Source organism: Phalaenopsis equestris, unplaced genomic scaffold (assembly GCF_001263595.1).
Source record: "Phalaenopsis equestris unplaced genomic scaffold, ASM126359v1 Scaffold000002, whole genome shotgun sequence".
Lineage (NCBI taxonomy): Eukaryota > Viridiplantae > Streptophyta > Magnoliopsida > Asparagales > Orchidaceae > Phalaenopsis > Phalaenopsis equestris.
Genome location: NW_018164444.1, coordinates 49,883,996 through 49,906,181, shown reverse-complemented (window position 1 = coordinate 49,906,181; position 22,186 = coordinate 49,883,996). Strand labels below are relative to the sequence as shown.

The following is a 22,186-nucleotide window of genomic DNA, read 5'->3' as shown; positions in this document are numbered from 1 at the left end:
TTCCCAGGTAAAACGTAGACGAGCGGCAACCAATAGCTATTGGCGGTGCCAGCTGAGTGGTGGTTGACTGTGGTTGGCAGTGATCAACGACTGTCGACAGTGGTTGACAGCGACCAAAGGTGGTCGGCGGCGATTGGTGGTGGTTGACGGCGTTAGGAAGTTGTTGGATTTCAGTTTCTTCTCACAACTTCAAGTTATTTCTCAATTCTCAAGTCTCAAAATCTTCTCTCCCCTTCATGAGAGGGGTGAGGCTCTACTTATCGATTATGGTTGCAATTAATGCATGAATGAATTACTTTGATTGAACGGCTCAAAAGACTTCCCTCAATCCGACGTCATTTAATGAATATTTGAGTGTCTTATTGTTATCAAAATTGAGTGATCATGGTCTCATTGAATTTTTCTTGTCTAAATGCTAAATTTCACTATAGACTCATCAGAATCGGCATTCATTTGATATTTCAAATGTGTCCAAAAAAATTCTCAAATGGTTTTAAAGGCTTGATTCGAGATTCGTGTCATACTTCAAATTCATGTTAGATGATATATATATATATTTATGTATATATATAATATTTTAGTAATAGACATGAAAAAAATATAAGTTGTTTAGAAAGTTTTCTATTTATAATATTTTTAATCTGATTTTAAAAATTTGAAGTATTATATAAATAAACATTAATATATGAAAAGTATTTGGAAGTTTTTGGAAAAATCAGTTGTTACTTCTCTTGGAGAGCCAGCTGAGAACATGAGAATAGAAACGTAAAATAAAAAACGGCAACGTGTGCTTTCCAGAAGAAAAAATTTCAAGAGTTTCATCGCCCTGCCACACAGTCAATGAACACATGTTACTTTCCATTATCAACTCTTTCTCTAATTAATTAAATAAAATAATTGCCAGCCACCTCAAATTCCGGATAAATTTTTTAAATGAACATCATTTACATTTTTCAATAATAAATTCTTTTCTATTAATATAAATATCAGTAGAGTTTGGGGTTTAAATGAAAATTTAGCTATTACATACGTATATGTATGTATGTCCAGTAGCTCGGATATAGACGCGTCTCAGTAATTTTTTTAGAAGCGCGTAGTGGTAGGTGTACATACAAGCAAACATGCAGACATACAATTCGCTTGCGAGAAACAACTAATAAAATATACGGAGACGTATAACATAGAATATGTTTACATCATTTACATAAGAACTTAACAATTTTTTTTAATTGCCATGATAGATTATAACTGTCATTATAAACTAATATTAAAGTGCATGTTACCCTTAAACAAAAGCATAGTTATTGCTATAATTAAGATTAAGAATGTCATTATTATTTCAAGTTGCAAACTCTCAAATATAATGTACTCAAAATTTTCAGAAGACATGTTCTCGAGCACTTTTCTTATAAAGTTCATGTATGCCATCAAATGTTCAATTTTGATCTATCAATCTGAGAATATTGGCAGAATCTTCAGGCATAAATTTTACTTCCATAACAAGTAAATAACTTGTATTGCAAGTTGCTCATTGATGTTATCGACCGGTTCAAACTCATTCTTACAAACGCAATGCCTATAAATCAATCTTAAAATTAGACTTCTTAAGTAGTAGCTAGAAACAAGATCATCAAACAATAGTGCAAGGATTTCTACTTAACTAACAATCCATCGTAGAATTTTAATGTCCATCTATTTACATAACTATCACCTAAACTTTAATATTTTTACATAAATGTCGTTTTATCTATGCATGAAGGGGTGTATTTTACTTTTTAAAAGTTGATAAAAATTATGTTTTTAATGTGATGAGAGATTTGACTGTTATAAATGTAATAGGTAGCGATTTTGATTTAAATGTTTGATATGTAAATATATTAGGATTGGGTTGCTATGTATGTAAATGTCGTATTAATATAATAATTTTTCAATACAAAAAAATATACTTCGCTTCTTTGCGCACATATTGGCTTCATTAAAAAGTCCCCAACTTTCTTATATTAACAGTACAGTCCTCTATACTTATATGACTTTTGAAGGTTTGATTGCTTTATTTGAACAACTACTTATGATTATGCCTATTAGTTCATTGATTGATGAACAAAAATGAGTAATATTTACATTAATATGTCAATAACTATTTGGGAAATTTATATACCTAACAAGTAATTCTTATTGATCATAATCTCACACCTAAACATTCGTATTAACACGTTCGTATTAACACGCATAATACTTTACCTATGCATGAAAGATGATTTAGATAGTTAAAATGTGATACGAATAAATTGAATGTTTTGATGTGAGATATACAAATCCATATAAGATATCACTATATAATACACTTTTTATACAAATACCCTTATTTATTTTCATTGGAGAAGATTATTAGATACTAACATATATTTCAATTTAATTTGAAGGATGTCTTCTATTATATGCTTCATGTTGAGCAAATAAATTCTGGTATTTACATGCATATCATATACTTTTGTATATTTACATATCTAACACTTAAACATTCAAGCATAGCGCTCAAATTTTTAACATCAAATCAATAATAGCGCCATCATTATCTTATAAAAACTAAAATAACAATTTTCGTGCATAGATTTATAATACCAAGGCATTATAAGGGTGAATGTCAAACTTTGGGTGTTAGATATATAAATACGAAAGAATTGTGTGGTATTTGTGTAAATTTTCCTAAAAGAAAATAAAATATAAAAAAAATTATATACATGCCACACAATTCTTATGTATTTATATATCTAACATCTAAAATTTTATTTATACATGTATAATACTTGGTGTCATAAATCCATTTCTGGAAAAGCTGTATTTCATTTAAAAAAACATATTTAACAATAATATTTTTATTTAATGCCAAAGATTTGGACGCTATGCTTATAAACATGAATTCTGTGATATTTATGTAAATACTAGGGGTGTAAACGAGCCGAACACGAGTGATCCCAGGCTCATCTCATGTTCAGCTCATTTATATTTCGAGCTCAAAAATTGTGTTCGTGTTCGGCTCGTTTGCTTAGCGAGCGGAACATGAGTCGTTCACGAACAAAGAGTCGTTTTGACAACCCTAGTCGCGTAGTCATAAGATTAGGGCAAGATTTAAAACATCATTTGAATCTAATTTAATAATTTTTATTCTATTTTCTTAATTAATACTTTTAATTGATTATAAATCTTTGTAGCTTTGTAGTCAATTAAATTTTTTAAAAATACTACTCATCAAATATATATATATATAATATTGATTAGTAGTATTTCGAGCCAAAACGAGCCGAACATGAATGAACAAATATTTGTTCGTGTTCGGCTTGTTGACTTAGCGAACGAGCAAAAAATGAGCTTCATAACGAGCCGAAAACGAGCTGTTCGCGAGCAACGAGCCGTTTTGACAGCCCTAGTAAATACCCAAAAAAATTATGAATATATAGTTTCCTTTAATACATAAAAAAATATAAAATCATATCATCTCATTATTTGCAGGTAAGGTTACATTTACAATTCGCTTCTAATAATTTCTCCATTTATAGAAAGCCCCAAGATTAATATTAGATTCATGAGAATAATAAGGGTGGTGTACATAAACTATATTATATTATATTATGACAAATAATTAAAATAAATAAATAAATTACGAATGACTTTAGATAATAAAAGAACTAAAAAATGACATCGCTTGGCTTATAAGCAACTCTATTTTTGGCACGTATTATACGGTTCATGCACCATGTGAGCAATGTCATATAGTCAAAGCTTCTGAATAGAGATAAATATGGTCAAATCTAAAAAAATTAAAAAAATAATTTTTGCAGCACCTCAAAAATTATTATTTAGCATCCCATGTCTTAAAATTTATATTTACAAAGTCAACCTTCCAATATCTCCTTAGGTCCAGCTCTAGATGTTCAACACAGTGTCAGGTTGCTCGTCTGTCTGATTGAATTACGTCGAGAAGAAAGATCATAGCCTAACCAGAAAAAAGATAGGGAAATCTCTCGCCAGATTTCTCCTCTCTGTCCTCGCCACAAACGAAAGCCTCTTCCTCTCGTTCTCGTTCGAGAAAATATTCTGCCTGAACACCGTACGTCTGGTCAATGTCTTGATTTCAATTTTTTATGTATTGTGATTTTGAATCTAAAAATAAGTCTCAAAACAATAAGTATGAATGGCTAACTGTATAAACCGTTGTAGCCAATCAATTCAACCAAAGTAGTTGGAATTCAATCCCTCGTATAATAATAATAAATAATAATAATAATATAAAGATAATAAATAATTATAATAAAATAATAATAATAATAATAATAATAAAGCAATTCAAAATGCAGGCCAAGTGCAGAACATCTCATGCTCGGATTGCTGTGTACGGTGATTAAAAAACAATAGAAAAAAGCTTGCTTTTGGAAGTTTCTTTTCTGAAGGACTAATCAATGTCAGTAATTTGTTTAAATGTTTGTAAAAAATATATCTTGATAACCTATATGTGAATTAGGTGTGGATGATATTATTAGAAGTGTTATTGGTAGTATTGTGGTGTTATTACCATCAATAACACTTAAATACTACCATCTGCATATTAAATTACATCAAGTCTTCTGATGTAATATTTTCTCGCATCATAGTCAATACTTATGTATTTATATAGATGTATACCATGAAAATGTCAACAGGGATCTTAAAGGATTCGAGCGGCTAGGAGTATAAACTTAGGTGATTGAAGTTCCAAGCTAAAGGGTAGGAAATCTTGCAGCGAAGTGGTGATCGACTGTACATTGACCATTAGTTGACATAAGCTTTCAAAACGACGAACATCTTGTTGGAATTGACCAATTTTCTTTTATCGATTAACTGGCCTCCTCGGCTAAAACGACCGATGTGGTTGATCGGAAAGACCAGCTAAACCGAGCAAGTCGAGAGATATCATATTTTTGTATTATAATATAATTTTCATTTGATAGAATTCGGTTACTTGGGCGGTTATTATAACTTTTTTTTCTCTTTTTTATAATTGTATTTTTAGACGCATATAAGTAAAAGGTCACGACATAAATAGAAGGACTTTCTCACTCTCTTAAGGCTCTGTCTCGCACTCTTTCTTCTCCTTTCAGCTCTAACACTCGGGGCGTGTTTTTGGAAAAGTATTTTAGGATTCAACATTCTAAAAGGTGGTGCGGTGAATGCTGACATGTTGCAGTCGAGAAGCGTAGCCCATTACAAAGGAGAATATCAACAGAGAGACGCAACACCGATGGAGGACACGAGGGAGTCAATGAACTGAGAGATTCAACAACAAGTCCATCAGTTACAAAAGCAAATGATGGGTCAATTTGAGGGAAAATATTTGCGTACATAAGATGTACGCAGCTCTGCGTACATCAGGGGTTATTCAGGGGGTACAATGAGGTTATATCTGGGTTATACCCCCTTGTAACCTCCGGTATAACCCGGATATAACTCCCCTGTACCCCCAAAATAACCTCTGATGTACGCAGCGCTGAGTACATCTTATGTACGCAAATATTTCTCTTTTACTCCTATTTACAATAACGTGTTCTACCAATTTGAGGCCCTCATGAAGCACTCTTTCAAAAAATGATCAACCACCGCTTCTGGAAGTGGGGTCTCGGGGAACTTGCCCATAAGGAGTTCCTCTGAAGCATTTGCTAGCGCCCAATGGACATGTAAGCAATTGGGCGACCGAAAGACAAGGTGATTCTCAACAAATAGCCAGCGTTGGATGTATGTTGATGGTTAGTCAACTGGTAGAACACGTTGAAGCGACAGTTCAGTCGCCCCTAGAAAAAGCTTTTGCTTGAAAGATCTTGGAGGTGGTACCGTCAACGAAGTTAAGGGTTCCTCATTTGGATCTTTACAAGGCGAAGAGTGATCCGTCCAATCGCTTGACATCTTTTGAATCATTAATTGAAGTTCTAAAGATTAATGATGAAATAAAGTGTCACCTTTTCTTGATAACACTAAAAGGATTCAACTCTTCGGTGGTTTCTTAATCTAACGGTTAGTATTATTCCAACATTAATTGAGTTCAAGAAACTCTTTGTGGCGCACTTCGCCAATATGAAAAAGTAAAGGAAGAAGTCTTAGGCTTTGTTTCAGATAAAGCTGTTAAAGAACGAGAGCCTAAGGTCTTATATCAACCGATTCCAGAAGAAGATGTTGGAGATAAAGGATTTAAAACCTTTAATTGCTCAAACTGCTTCGACATAAGGGGTTAGAGACGGGTGATTTAAGTATGACTTGAATATGCTCGAACCGAAGTTTTTCCCCAAACTGGTGGAGATGGTCAATAGTCTTATCTATGATGAGGAGGCTACTGCTCGTCTAGTGCTAAGCCATAATCGTTCAATCATTAGTCAAAGAAGAGGAAGGCTCAAGAATAAGGGAAGTAGTTGGAGGATAACTAAAATCCCTTTAGTCAACCACACCATAGCTACAACCAACAACCCCAAGATAAATGAGGCAACAACAAAGGCATTTAGGGTCAGAATCAATATTTTGACAAGCGACCATCTCAGTATTACGAGAAGTCGCATGTGTATCGGGAGTGGAAGGTTTGATCCCGTTGAACATTTCAATGGCTGAGTTAGTTACAACCATACAAAATATGGAGTACATCAAGAAAGCCCCTTCATGATATAAACAATTTTTCGATATTAAAAGCTAATAGTCAATCGATATACAAATTACTTCATCTGCATTCCGAATTTAGCACTGGAGGTGATTCAAAATTTACCAACAACAAAACCCGTGATATATTAGAAACAAGTTTACAATTTAGGGGTCCTTTTAGGAAGGGGCAATCAATCTACATGGATCTCCGAGGGGAGATAATCCAAACGAATGATCATGATGGAGGACAATCAATCTACATGGATCGACAAACAACGAGAAATTCATTCTCAAGATGAGAAAATGATCTATCGATAAATGATATCACAAGCAATTCGAAAGAAATATGATGAAAAATAGTTGGACATAAGATTTTTATATACACAAAATGGAATAACAAGTTTACAATTTTCCTGCAATTAATTACATGAAAACAAAATTACCAAAAGTTCATGCTTTAATGAGTTGTCGGCAATCTTCGCTACTAGAGCTTTCTTAAGTCTCCTCCACTTCTGAATCTTTTGCCTTGTCAGAGATGAGGGATATGAACTTGCTTGTAATGTAGAACTTGGTGTCGACCAGGCCATGGTGAATAAGTCATTCAGTTGCATAAGTCATGCATTGCAAAAATTGCTTCACTAGTTCAACCATGTGTTCTTCATTCAAAATAGATAAGGAAACCTTCTCCTTCAGCTCTTTATTATGCTCCATCAGGGCATTCAGTATTTCGAGAGAATCCTTCATCTCTGCAGTAAATTTGTTAAGTTTAAGTTGGATGAGCTTTATATAATCTTGGGCCCTTTCAAGGTCGGCTTCTAGCAAAGCAGCTTTGATTTGGGCTTTAGCCAAGGAGTTCTCTGCACCATCCAACGGAAACCCTTAAAGATGGGCAGCTTTCCCAACCATCAGATGGAATTGAGTCGAGTGTTGTAAGACCTCCTGGCGGTTCATTTCCTTCAAAGTTTAATCAAAGTTTTCTGAGCAGATTAATTCCACCAGGACTGGTGGGATCCCTGGGGTCTCTTCAAAATGGCAAAATCCTCCATTGGTTTTGGGTATTTCCCATGTCAATTTGTGGTCTCTTTCTCGGGAAATGGCAAAGGATCGTAACCTAAAGAGTGTTATGGCCCTTCACGGATAGAATCAGATAGAGAAATGTGGTCAAAGCGGCTGGCTTTGGTTCTCTCAGACTGAGTGACGAAGGACGGGCGAGCTGCTCGTGAATACAACAGATTGGAAGTGAGTGGTTCCATATCAACACAAGGTGAGTCGGTCGGCTGGTCAGTATGGGGTAAAGAGGTGCTTAGTCCTTCGACTCCCTTAGAAGCTTTGTCAAAGGCAGCTTTCTTGCCTTGAAATTTCCCTGCATCAACTTAATGAGATTGAGCAGTAATAGTAACTTCTTCAGTTATGGTGTTTTGGACTACGACCGAGGTTCTTAACCAAGAAGCAACAAACTTAGCACCAATGGTGTTGGCCGTCACGATGACAATAGCACCGAGGAGCCGACCATTTGATGGAGGGAGCTTCAACTTTTGCTGCTTTGCAGCCAAATTTTCCAGGTCGCCTTCACTCAGGAGGCTTCCACATAATCAAAGGCAAGTCACAGTCATCCGACCCTTCTAAAACCAGTCGATGATTCCCTCTGCAATGTATTAGGAAATCAATAATTTGAGCCATGTTAGCACCGCTTATACAGTACGCAGTACTTGGGGTAGAGACTTAATATTTTCTGTTGAAATGTCAACCGACTTGGTGTGAATCCCAGCCTTTGGTGCAAGAACTGATCACAAACTATCTCTTCCAGTTTTTCACCTTATTTTCAACTCCATGTAGCTGGAGCTTCTTTCCAAAAGAGAACATGACAAAGCCATCCTTCTCGGCCATGAAAGAATAGAAGTGGTTGAACAGATCGGAGACCAAGGAATTGTTCCTAGAGGCAGAAGCACAAAAGTCATAATGGCAGTGATGGAGTTGGGGAGGACTTGTGCTAGAATTACCTCGTACTTGTTGAAGATGCTTCGCAGCTCGAAGCAAAGAGGAAGTCGAAGCCCGTATTTGAACAAGTCCTGGTAGAAGCACTATTCTGGACTGAAGCTGGTTGTCGGTCGTTCTGACTCCCAAGATTTACGCAGAATGATGTTATTATCAAAGATGTAATTCTGCATTTCTTTGACATCCGACGCAGTCATGATAGATGCATCGATGACGAGATATGTTCCAAAAAGAGGGAGAGAATACTTCGGAGACATTAAAAGATTGTAGAGACAAAAATTCAGGAGAAGAATTTAGAGAGAAGAAAGTGCAAAAGACAAAGTCACGGTCTCAAGCCTTATTTATAGGGTGGGCATGAAAATTGAAGCTTCTCGAAACGATAAGTGTCACACCAAATATCATTTCACATTTAATTAAATATTAATTCATTATAAATAACATGATTACAAATTTCGAAGGAAAAACTAAGAAAAAAAGGATCTTTCGCTACTTCAGCCAAGGCATAACCCTGTTGAAGCATCCCTCAGAAGACAAACTCTACGCTTAACCTAATATGTTTTGTTTGGTCGAGGTCTTGATGCAATCTACTCAAAGCAGTCGACTCACAAATAAGCTCTAACTCAGTCCTTACATCGCTCAGTGTGTCTTGAAGCACTGCAATGTCGGCCAACCACACAATGTCGACCACCTACCTTGCAGCGCAGGAACCTCTGCCTCCAACCTCACAATGTCAGCCAACCTACCTTGCAGCGCAACAACCTCTGCCTCAAACCTCACAATGTGAACCAATCTGCCTCGCAGCGCAGCAACTTCTGCCTCCAACAGCTCACAGTGAGCCAACAAATCCTAGTTAGGTGCATCGGCAGGCTCTCCAGTTGCTTTGATTAAATGACCGACCATTTCTCTTGTCTGGTTCTCTATTTAGCCGAAGGATAGCTTTCAGCTCTCCAAATGTGCCAATTGAGAACTACTGAAGGAGGCGATCGATTATTAAAATCCCTGGTCAATCGATGGAAGAGGTGCAACGGTTGGTTTTTGCGACTCAGACACAGGCGTTGGGGCAGAGTCATCAATGACATTCTAGGATGGTCTGCCATCAGTATGGATTTACCGACACATCTACATTAAGAATAATGTCATAGGATAATTAAAGGCTGACGAAGAAAATTTGTTTTTCTACGTACCCAAATATCTATTTAATTTAGAAAGGGAAATGAAGAATTCATTTGTTCCTTGAGCCGAAAGACCTCCATCCCTTTTCTGTGAAGGAGGCAAAGAAGAATCGACTACCGTGTTTTCTTCCAACCTCTCTTGAATACCCAAGTCTTTTTGGCGGATAGAGCGTCTCGCTGGCTTTCCTTAATAATCACTCCCATGCATCGGCCAGAAGTCAAAGCTTCCTAGCAAGGGTCCACATTTAGGGGATTCTTTGGCGTGAGACTACCAGGACCTTTCGAAGAAGCAACCTAGTCAATCGGCTCAGGTTCAAGTGTCGATCTTTTCTTCTTCTCTATGACTTTCTTTTTCTCCTTTTCAACCATGGATGAAACAGAAAGTCAAAAACCTTCCAAAGCTAATGAGCGGACGTCGATATCTTTCCTGCTCAAACCATCCACATAATGTCACTCGAAGGATCACAAAAACAAGAGAGAATTGATTATTAAATTAATTTTTTTTTATTAATGTGTCATTTATTGCTAAATAATTTTCATTTCCTTATCGTAGCTATCGTCAGAACTAATATATATACTACAAAAATGCCAACATTAATATCAAAGGAATCCGAGCGTCCAAGAGTGCAAACTCAGGCAGTTGAAGTTTCGGGCTAAAGAACATGAACTCTTGTAACTACGTGATCAATTGGCTACACATCGACCATCGGTCGACATAAGCTTTCGACTGATAATCATCAATCGATTAATCTCGTGCTTGAATCAATCGATTTCCTTTGATCGATCAACCAGTTTCCTCGACGAAATCAATCGATGTGGTCGATTTCCTAGAGCAGCTAAATCGAGCATCTCGTGAATGGCAGACATCATATTTCTGTATTATAATGTAATTTTAAATCGACAAAATTTAATTATTTGGGCCATTATTTTATTTATTTCATGCTTTTTGTAACTATATTTTTAGACACCTATAAGTAGGTCACAATATAAATTAAGAGACTTTTTCACTCTCTTTCAGCTCTGTCTCTCCCTCTATTCTCCTCTAAGCTCTAACTCTTGTAGCTTATGTCCAATATTATATATATATATATCACCATACGTATACATGAAAAGATGTGCTTTAGAAGTTAAAAGTGATATTTTATGTGATATGAAAGATTTGATTGTTATAAATATAAAAAGCAAAAATTAAGTGTTAGATATAAAAATACATAAAAATTAGGTAATACGTACGGAAATGTCCCAAAAAAGTTAGATAAAGCTGGATATCTTTCATCAATATTTACATCCAACTTGGGCTGTCCTCATAACTATAATATTGCCGAGGCCTTCTATTATAATTAATTATTTTTAATTTTTATAAGAAATTTTTTATAGTCAAATGTTCTAGAATATTATAATTAATAGAAAATTATTCTAGAATTTTTAATATTTTTTTCTATTTTGAGTAAAAACCGACAATTAATTTATAATAACACTTATATTACATTCAAATTAATGTGGCCGCCAATGTCAAAACCTCTAGAAAGTCTCCCAAGGCCAAACATTAAAAAACAAAAAGAAATTCTAAGATAATACAATTAGTGCTCAAAATTCCTTACAGCCATCAATGCTAATATTGCCATCTAATAGAATATAACTAAAAGTCAACATAAATACTGCACACCTGAACCCTATTGTCCCCATCTTCACGTTTAAAAAGCAGAAGAACAAACGAGTCAATTCAGGCCTGTTGGGCTATGAATTTAACTCGAAGATTGTTAATAGCTCTAAAATTGCAAAATAAAGAAGCCGAATTACGAGCCAAAATTTTGAATCGAATTTTTTTCGAGCCAATTTTGAGCCGACTCCAACTCAACTTGAAATCATGTCATTAAGAACGCTAAGTAATAATCCAAATAAGACAATTTAAACGTTATCATGAGTAACACTTGTAATCATCTGATCGACTAATCATAAATAGAATAGATATTGGACCACCTACTTTATATACAAAATACTATCCCTCATAATAAATATGATCAGTGCTTTAATAGAACGTTCTAAATGGACGCGTGCCACTTGCAGAACATGATCATTCATCCTGAAACGTGGCAATATCTCAATCCATTCGATCAAAATCAATGCCCCAAACAGAAGAAGTTCATTTTGAAGGCCGCTCATTCATTCATTCTTCCATCTGATATAAAGACCAATCCAAATGCACCCCCTAAATCTTATCAAGAAAAAGCTGAAATAAGCCCTTAGATTAATAATAATAAAATATACTTGATCAGAATATCATGTATAAGCATAGTAGACAAGTTTGCCTTCGTTGCGAAGCACAAAGTTACCGCCATCAATAGAACAAAAACTCCACAATCACATGAATTTGATTGAATCCATGCTCTTCTGAAACAGAGCAAAATCGTCGACCATTGGAGCAAGTTATAAGGATAAATAATTGGGGATGTATGAAGTGGAAGCCAATGGAAACTACTCTAGATAAAGGCGAGAGGCAATATGGATAACAGCTTTTGAAAAGAGCTTAATATCTAATCAAAAAGGAATAAAGGCAAGTTGGTCTTCATCAGACTTGATATGTTGCGCAGATTAATTCTTAATCTAATATGATTGCATTCCAAATGATCAATGTTCCAAAAACTGCAAAAGAACATGAAAACAAATGAATGAACAAAATTTAAGAACAGTAGTCTACTAATTTAAGAACAAAATTTAAGCACAAAATTTATCAGACTCGATATGTTGCGCAGAATAATTCTTAATCTAATATGATTGCATTCCAAATGATCCAGTGAGATTCATGTTCTGGGACTGAGCGCGAACAAAAGTTCATTTTCAACTGTCCTTTTCTACAAAGATCAAAGCTTGAAGCCCGCAAGAGCTGACAAGATGAAATTCGGCAAGGATTACGAATCAAGTAACCGTTACCAAATTGCGAGCCTCCTGTAAACAGAACATAGAAAGTTTGCTCAGATGAAACATTTAAAAGAAGGTACAACTGGAGAGGCATTAAAAGATCTCCCAATAAAGACATACTCGATGAATCCTCATTCCCCATCCAAAAAGGCCATAGTTTTTTATATTTTTTGCTGGTCAACTTTTCTTCATAATCATTCATAAATAATTTTATACATTCTTTTATTTATGTCCAAATCAAGTCTATTTTACATGGCTCACCATCACTTCAATATAATCATTATTTACTCTTTCCAAATTTTACCAAATTCTTCTCTTACCATTTCATTTGCAATTTCGTCCAGTCACTTCAATATAGCAGCACTTTAAAATGTAAATAATTTGGGGGAAAAAGCATCATACTCAGCTTGTAATTACATGAATAAAATGTCCAACAAGCTGATTAAATTGATGTAAAGTAGAAGCTCACTCAGGAGAGGAAGAAATTATTGACTAGTTTCCAACAATCAAACATAATATGACAGGAATAAGATCAAATTTACCTGATGCAATAGATTCTAGTTCTGGTTCATGATCCTGACAACATATCATTTCAAAAAATAATTTTAACCAAACCAAAACTTGAAGCTGAACCGGTCCAACCCAAAAGAATTTGTAGCCTCTGAGCTGACTGGATGAAATATGAGAACGATCACAAAATCAAAAAGCTGGTGAGCGTCCTTCAAGCGGATCTTCAAAAATTTAACTCATATGCCAGACTAAGAAATAAGCAGTCAGTGAAATCTTTGACCATATACATCAAAAGCTAGCCTGATAAATCTGAGTCGGTAGTTGCCACATCCAAAATCAAACAGAATCTCTGTCGCGGTGCTGAGACAAGAGCTCCCAAAATCCAGGTCAACCACTGAGTCAAATTGAAATTGACCGCGCCAACTAGGTGATGCAAGAAAATCCAGGTTACTTTCTTCAGTGATTTTCATTGTCAAAATAACTTTTTAATGCCATCTGCTGCTCCCCACTTAGCTTGAAAAACCATGTTTGTATATATTTGATGTAAGAAGATTCACATGAATCCAGAGTAAGATCACAATGCTCATAAAGAATTTCTTCAAATTTCAAAGGAAGAAGATTTAACATGGCACCAACAGCAGCAAATTGAGTAGGAAGGCCCGCTTTCCTATCAATAAGAGTATCGAGCAACTTAGTCAAATTACTTCTCAGTTCTGCAATTCCTGCTTGTTGATAGCCACCAGAACTAGTACCATGTCTGCTGGACAGAACAAAAGGACATCAGCATCTATGTTAATGGACTAAGAAAAAACAAACAATAATAGAGCTTATAACTGACTGAGCCTAGATAAATTCAAATGGGAGTAACCAAGTGCAAGCATTTATGTTAAATACAAAAATATGCGACAACATAGTGTGTTTATACGAGTGCTAAACATGTTCAGCTCCCAAACTTCACGGATATCTTATTAGTGATATTTGGGGTTAACTGCTAGTCGAATATCACTAGTAAAACTCGCTGCTTGATAAACTTTTAATTTTACACTAGTGAAAGGCCTGACGTTGAAAATGTTTGCGGTTTAAGTTCATACATTTTTGCATTTCACCACTCATTTATAAATATGTCACTGACTGGACCTACATATGCAAGTAAAGCTACTATTGGCATTTCTAACTTCTTGACCAATTAGTACAATGCACAACTTCTCTCAATCGTAATAATTTGTCATTCGCTCCGAGTGCATCTGTAAATATATGCACTTGCAACTATCACTGTCATTTTGCTTTTTTTAAGTTATTACATATCACAATTCTTAATCTAATAGTCGTTATTTCACAAAAACCTACCTAGGCGTCTTTATAGAATGATTCCAAAAACATAAATATGTATAGCACATCCATTGGTAAATACTTGATGCTTGTCCAGATGCCAACGCATTGCATCATTTCCTTGTCACGTTTATCCCTGTAGAAGTCAGTGCATCAAGATGCAATGCCACGAGTACGATCAAAAAATAAGATGTGACATCCTCTTTAATCACAAGAATGACAGAAAAAATTGTTTTAAATATTACCCCCTTTAAAAATCCTCTCAATAGAGGTGAACTTCAAATAAACTAACGTAAATACCATTAAAAAAAAGGCAAGCTCAAAATATAGGGAAGGATTATGTCTGTAATCCTCACCCCTTTATTATAGAGGTTTCTACCAAGATTTAAAAGTGACCAACAAATCACAACTGAGTAAAACCTAACCATTGTTTCAAGCATATCCTCTGTATAATTCAAACGTAACGGAATATTAAAAATGATAAACTACATCAAATGACTCAATAAGACCTCCAATAATTTAATGCACCATACTAAAGAATGGATAAATTTTTAAGACATGGTCCAAGACTTTGATGAGTTCGTAGTTTAGGATTGGAATTTTGAAGCATAGAAAGTGTTCTCAAGTTATTTACTTCATGAAATCATTCACTAACCAATAAAAGCGGTTGACTAACCAACATGAAACTTAAGCAGCTATTTGCACCACTACCATCAACCCTTGAAATGTTTATATATTCTTTGAGAAATGTACTAATGTAAAACTTATCAAACCCTAAAACAAAAAAATAAAAAATGAAAAAAACACAGCATAAGGAACTATTTCTATAATCCCATTCTCTTTGATAAAGTTAGTTAGCAATAAAGATTCAAACAAAGCATAAAAAAGGAACAACAGAAGGCTGAAACCAAACAAACGCCAATCATTCAGATAGTCTCCTTCATCATAATGAAAGGAAAGTGCAATTTCATATCTGCAATGATGAAAAATATTCTACTATTGTCCTCATATCTTCCAGAAAAAAGAAATTTGATGCACAAAAGGTAAAACTATATCACCAAGAAATATGAAAATAACGCATATAAGAACCTCTCAATCATTGCCATATAAACAATATATGGTATGATGCAGCTTGAAAACTTAAGCTCATCCCAATTTTTTAAAGTTATTCAAGAGAAGCAAAGCATGGTTAAGAGAAATTACATGCCTAAATTACACACAAAGCCAGATAATTAAAAAGCAGATGAAAACTTCTCATAGACAAAAACATCCAACGTTCACTAATGACAGTACTGATTATAAGAAAATTATTTTCTCATGCCTTATTTTGAGTAGACAATGCAGGCTTAGACGCATTTGAAGATTCAAACTGAAAAAAAAAACATGATACCTTCCTAGTTCGCCCACTAATACAAAGAGAGCGGCAGAAAATTCCTCACAAACACAAACATCCAGCATTTTCAATAGACGAGGCACTGCTTCATTGTGCATCCACTCCCACCCCTACATCCAAATAAACAGTTTCGTTAGTAATGTTTACAAGTCATGTATGTGAGTGTTATCATAATTAAAGGATGAAAATCGGATGAGCCACAAGGCAACAAAGTCACCACAAGTTGAAAACCGTACTGATTGGATGAAAAAATTTATCAATGAGCTATGAGATTAACAAAATCCAAAATAGAAGTAACATGCACTTTGAACACGTCTTTGATATTAATCTACAGGAACATCACTCTTACTACGTGAAACCATTACACTAAATAGATCAATTATATGCACTAGTTCGTAGTTCTGCTCTAAATACTGAGGTACATGACAAATTACACAGAAAAAGTAACTACTCATAATAAAACATCAGTAAGATGACAATAAAAAAGATTTGTCTGAAGGCGAAGACAAAAGGGATGGAAGCTTTTAAGCCTTAGAAAAAGGTAGCAAACAATAATTCAGATCGAATGCAAGAAATACTTTGTTCCTGATCAGAATCCTTTTTTTTCTTTTTTATTAGTGCTCTCACCATGTAAACCATTTGCTAAAAGTCTCAAATTTGACAGAACAAATAAATGAAAATTCAGTTCCTTTTCCTATACAATGAATGGACCAAAAAAAGCAAGCTGAACTTAAGGAAAAAAAATTCAACAGAAACCTTTAAATCATCTCAAGATAATGTACTTACCATGTAGTGACCCACCAATTCCACCAACGAAATAATATCAGTGAAGTCACAGAAAAATGTCTCAGAACAACCATTTGGCTGCTTACCAGTGAGCTCTCTGTACCTAAAAATAACACAAGAAGCATCACACTGAACATCAAATTTCCTTTTAGCACCACTTGAATCATTTTCCTTGGTAGCGCTTGTGGGAGCTGATCCGTTTAAAGAAACAAAACAATTATTCATACTTGGGTAGCCATTCTCAGTGAGGTTATAATCTTCTAACATATCGAGCAAAAATTTTACAAGCTTGTCCATACATATAGCATCCGCCGCAAATGGACATTGCTTGCATGGTGAAAATTTTATAAACATACTGTTTGTTGAATTATGATAGCAAGGTGGCCGATGAGAAGCCGATTTGAGCCTGCCCTCAAGAAGTGAAACCACAGAACTTATGGTAGTAACGAGAAATTTGTGGTTATCAAGGTTAAAAAACCTCTTCCCAAAAATATTAGCAAAAACATGAAGTGCAAGCAAACCCCAAGAGGTGTCATTTTGAAACGTGTGCAGTAGCTTATAAGAAAAAGCTAGTAGGACGCCAATATCATCAGCTGCAACACAAATAGATGCAAATATGGTACTGCCAGCTATAAATTGACTAATCGTAGCATCTTCAGAGAGCACGCAATTATTTCCCACATCCAAGTGAAATTTATGGTCCGGAAAGACAGGAAAGCTTGATGGGTGCTGCATTACATCACCAATTACAAGAACTTCCCTTGTAATAAGAAATCTCTCAATGAGGCAGAAAAGGGAATCAAAGTTGAACAGTGGACCCAAAACATATTTTGCCTTTCCAGTAGAAAATGCTGCAGAAGAAGCCAATATTTAAAATTTAATATTACATTCAAACTAATGGAGCGAGAAATAGATATATAGAGCTCTTCAACATGGATGAAAAGGTATCTTCCAAATATACTGCTGTAAATGTCCTAACCAAAGGTTAATATATCAATGATTTGTATCTGCAGTTTTTGTAACATAAAAAGTTTGAACACCATAATTGCTTTCCGTTTACTATAATTGATACCGGAGGAAACCCAAATCACAACGGAAACACATTATTTCTGAATTTCAAATGGATTACAAATATGACGTTTGAAAAACAGGAAGCAACGATAAACAAACATGAACAGCATAAAAAATAAAAAAATATCCATGGTTGACAATGAAAACGGAGGCTGCTGGATGGTGGATTGGCGGATGATGGAAGATGGTTGTGGCTGAGGAAAGGTGGCAGGAGGGAAGGGTGACAGCAGGGAGATGGCAGTAGTTGCTAGAAAAAGCCCGGATGGTGGCTGAAAACAGTAGGAGAGGGGCTGCAGTTGCTGGAAGAGAGATGGAAGGTGGCCGGCAACTGTAGAGGAGGGCTGCAGTTGCTGGAAGAGGGTTGTAGGTTGGATAGCAGCAGAAAGCGGTGTCCTTGAAAGGTTGGACAGTAGCTGAAACACGTGTCTGTGAGTGGGTAGCGGTACGAGGTAGTCTGGACAGCAGCCGAAAGGCTGGGCAGAACCTGGAAGAGAGATGATGAGGGTTGGACAGTAGCTGGAAGGTGGTTTGCGACCGCTGGGAACAGAGCCAGAGGGGTTGCGAAGGATAAATGTTTCTTCACAGTCCAGTTACAGCCGGAGCACCACTTAGACCATTGAAGACAATCAAACCTCGGACGAGTTATAGCCGAAGCATCATCTCATCGTCGGGTACAACCACCGAAGGGGAAGAACACCTCTAAGGTAGCACTAAAAAATCTGCACTCATAAAACTCTCACTCTTTCAATCAGCACACAACAATTATAAATAAAATGGGAGTAGAGGCTAGACTATGTAAGTAGAGAGAATTGGCAAGGATTAAAGAAGAATGGACAGGAAAGGCGGGATTTTGAAATGCAATATGGGAGGAAGGATTAGAAAGTAACAGGAGAATCAAATAGAAAAGGGAAATCAGAAAATGGATCGCAATTACTGTAACAGCTATAGTAATGAGTCTGCAATACTGTAGCTGCTACAGTATAGCGGGCAATAAGCTCCCGCGTTAATAATACAAACAACCAAACAAATACAAAATAAATACATACATGCATTAATACATAAAAAGTTTGAACCATAATTGCTTCTTACATTATTATAATACAGACAACCAGACACAATACATAGATACACACATACAAAAATCCTAAATACATAAAAAGTTTGAGCACCAGAATTGCTTATGGTTGTATAACTATAATACAAACAACCACACAAAAACACACATACAGACACGCGCGCGCGCATGCACTAACATTCATAAATATTATACTATACATATTATTGAGATTTAGAATAGAACATAATATTATTGATAGAAGGACAGGTATTTAAATCCAATTACAATAGACATGATAAATGAGAGAAATAAAACATAATTAAACCAAAAGAAAATACATAATGAGGGAATAAAAACTAATAATAAGTAATAAAGATGTCAATCATGTTGAATAATAGATATCAGTCATGTTCAACTTGAATTTGATGTCATCGAACAAAGAATGAAGAAGATTCTTCGTGAAGATATCTGCTAGTTGACCACTGGAGGGTACAAAAGAATACAAACTTCCTCGGACTCCATCTTTTCCTTAATAAAATGTCTGTCAATCTCCACATGTTTGGTACAATCATATTGAATTGGATTGTGAGCAATGCTAATGGTGGTCTTATTACCACAAAATAGCTGCAGCGGGACAGACGTTGACATATAAAGTTTGTTGAGCATGATGCGTAACCAGAAAACTTCACAGATTCTCAAGCACACGAACCAGAATTTAGCTTCAGCACTGCTCTGGGCAGCCACAGATTGTTTTTATGCTTTTATACGTGACAAAATTTTCTCATATAAATGAAAAACATTCAGAGGTGAAACTTTGATCATGAACCAGCCCAACCAAATCAGCACCTGTATAAACAGCAATGGACCGAGATTGTGATGAGAGAAAAACAAATTTGAGTCAGGTGTACCTTTTAAATAGTGGAGAATCAAGTGGACAGCTTGAAGATGGTGCTCATAGGGGTCATGCATAAATTAACTTACTATACCAACTGCGTGGCATATGTTGGGGCAAGCATGGGCGAGGTAGATGAATTTTCCCACAAGACGCTGGTAATAAGTCTCGTTGACAGGCAAAAAATTGGGAAATGGCAAATAATTTTTCATTAGGATCCATAGAAACAGCCACAGGTTTGCACAAAATAATATTGTTCTCTATCAATAGATAAATCACATATTTGCGCTGAGACCGGCAAACACCCCAAGATGATCGAGTCACTTCCATGCCTAAGAAGCGCCAGAAAGATCTCAAGTCCTTCATTTCAAAGAATGTAGCAAGAATGTCTTTCAAGAGCTCCAATGTTAGAAGCTTGTTCTTTGTAAGAACAATAGCATCAACAAAAACAAGTATAGTTACTTGGCATTTGGAGGAATGTTAAAAGAAAAAAGTGTGATCCGATTAAACCTAAGTAAAACCATGGCCCAAAAACACCTTTGTGAACCTGTCGAACCAGACCCTTGGAGAATGTTTTAACCAATCAAGGGATTTTCGTAGCCTGCACACCTACCCTCTGGAGGCAGTGACCTGCACTCCATTTAAGAACGCATTTTTGACATCTAGCTGGAATAAAGACCAATCTAGATTCACCACAAGAGAAAATAGGAACCGAATAATGTTTAACTTAGTCAGCAGAGCAAATGTCTTCTTATGGTCAATTCCGTAGGTCTGTCTGTGAGTACCCTTTGGCAGCCAATCATGCATTGTTGCGTTCAACGAATCCATCAAAGTGTTGAGAATCCTCCACCTGCATCTTCCAGAAAGCGAAGTTCGTCCCATTGAACTTCTCCACTTAAGCCATGCTTCTTCGACCATTACACCCAATCGAATCGAACCCCGCTCTGATATCAATTTGTTGGGATAAACTACTAAAGAATTTCCTTCTAGTTTCACAGCGAAATAGGATCACGTGATTTTAGAAAATTGAAATAATAAATTTAAGCATAGAAGAAAAATAAAAAAAAATCAGAAAAGAACACAGAAATTTTACATGGAAAAACTCAAGAACAGGAAAAAATCAGAGTCACACCGCCACAAATTTCACTATGAATTTCAAAGAGTTTTACAAAGGATTCACATAACTTTCTTCTCCACAGTCACGAAAAAACTTACAATGCACCACCTCACACTCTTCTTACTAATCTGGCACACAAACGTACGTAGAAAAACACCAGCACCCTTCTCACAAACATTTCTTAGTCTGGAAACACTCAATGGGAACTAAGCACCCATATCCCACGCCTTAGCGACTGGTACACTGACTACACGGAAGCCAGCCTGTCTGCTGCTCGTGGGTGCTACAATCAGACTCCACAACTAACAATCTTCCATTCGGAGATTGATAGCACAAACTCCAATCCTTTATACAATCATTTCAAAATACTCTGTCTAAGACAACTTCAGTATTCTTGCACTCTTGTCCCTGCTGATTCTCATCACGAGAATCTTTTTGGTTGGACCTAAATCCTTCATCTCGAACTCACTTGATAACTGATTCTTCAAGTCTCTGGTTTCTTCATATCCGCCCCTGCAATCAGCATGTCATCTACATACAAGTTAAACAGAATATAACAGTTACCAGATTGTTTGATGAAGCAACAGTGGTCTGCTTGGCAATTCAAGTTTTCTTAAAATTAGAGGAGCAAGCGCCTCATTAAACCCTAACCTAACCAAAACTATCATTCACAAAAAATCATAATTTGTTACACAAAGCAAAAGATTAAAAAATAAAGCAATCTAAAAATTTGATAGATTCAAATCTAGTTAAACGATAAATCAAAAGAAGCTCTGATACCCAAAACAAACAATAAATTAGAAAAATTATTAGAGAGGTCACATCCTTAGAAGAAATTGATCAAGTTTATAAGCAGTTTGTTGGCACTCAAGTTGAAGAGATCAAAGTCATAATCATTGGATTGCATGACAACTAAGGATGAGTTTGCCATGATAGAGGCAACTAGAAGGTGTCGATACATGCATTAGGAGGCAAGATGACAAACGATAAAATATAACACATGTAGGAAAACAAAATGGGCATGTCTGCGTGGGTGAAAGTATGTATCTACTAAGTTGTGTAAATGCACAGAAAGAAATCATGTTTATGTGCATGGTGAGGCTATAGTGCAAGCAACATTAAGTTATTAAGGAGTGATATTGAAAGTTGGTTTTAACCTAAGAGGGTCGCTAGAAAAAATTAAGAAATGTGGGGAGTTGTGATAGAAAATGATAGGAAAATATAAAAAGCCACTTAAAGTTTTGTATATGCCACAAAAAATGTACAATATATTACTCCATAAACTTGTTCA

General features: G+C 35.7%; 1 protein-coding gene across 3 annotated transcripts in view; it reads right to left on the bottom strand.

The window, feature by feature from the left end:
- Positions 1–11,800: 11,800 nt before the first annotated feature.
- Positions 11,801–22,186, bottom strand: part of LOC110022702 — a 33,215-nt gene continuing 22,829 nt past the window's right edge. Inside the window, exons 7-11 of one of the 3 annotated variants that reach the window (XM_020721784.1) lie at positions 16,759–17,609; positions 15,970–16,082; positions 13,283–14,010; positions 12,090–12,767; positions 11,801–12,000 (exon numbers count right to left, since the gene is read on the bottom strand). In XM_020721784.1, the coding sequence (XP_020577443.1) occupies positions 13,707–14,010; positions 15,970–16,082; positions 16,759–17,609 (1,268 nt within the window). In that variant the 3' untranslated portion in view covers positions 11,801–12,000; positions 12,090–12,767; positions 13,283–13,706. Of the gene's footprint in view, positions 12,768–13,282; positions 14,011–15,969; positions 16,083–16,758; positions 17,610–22,186 lie in introns of all 3 variants that reach the window. The other 2 variants (XM_020721778.1, XM_020721790.1) reach the window with 2 other exon arrangements.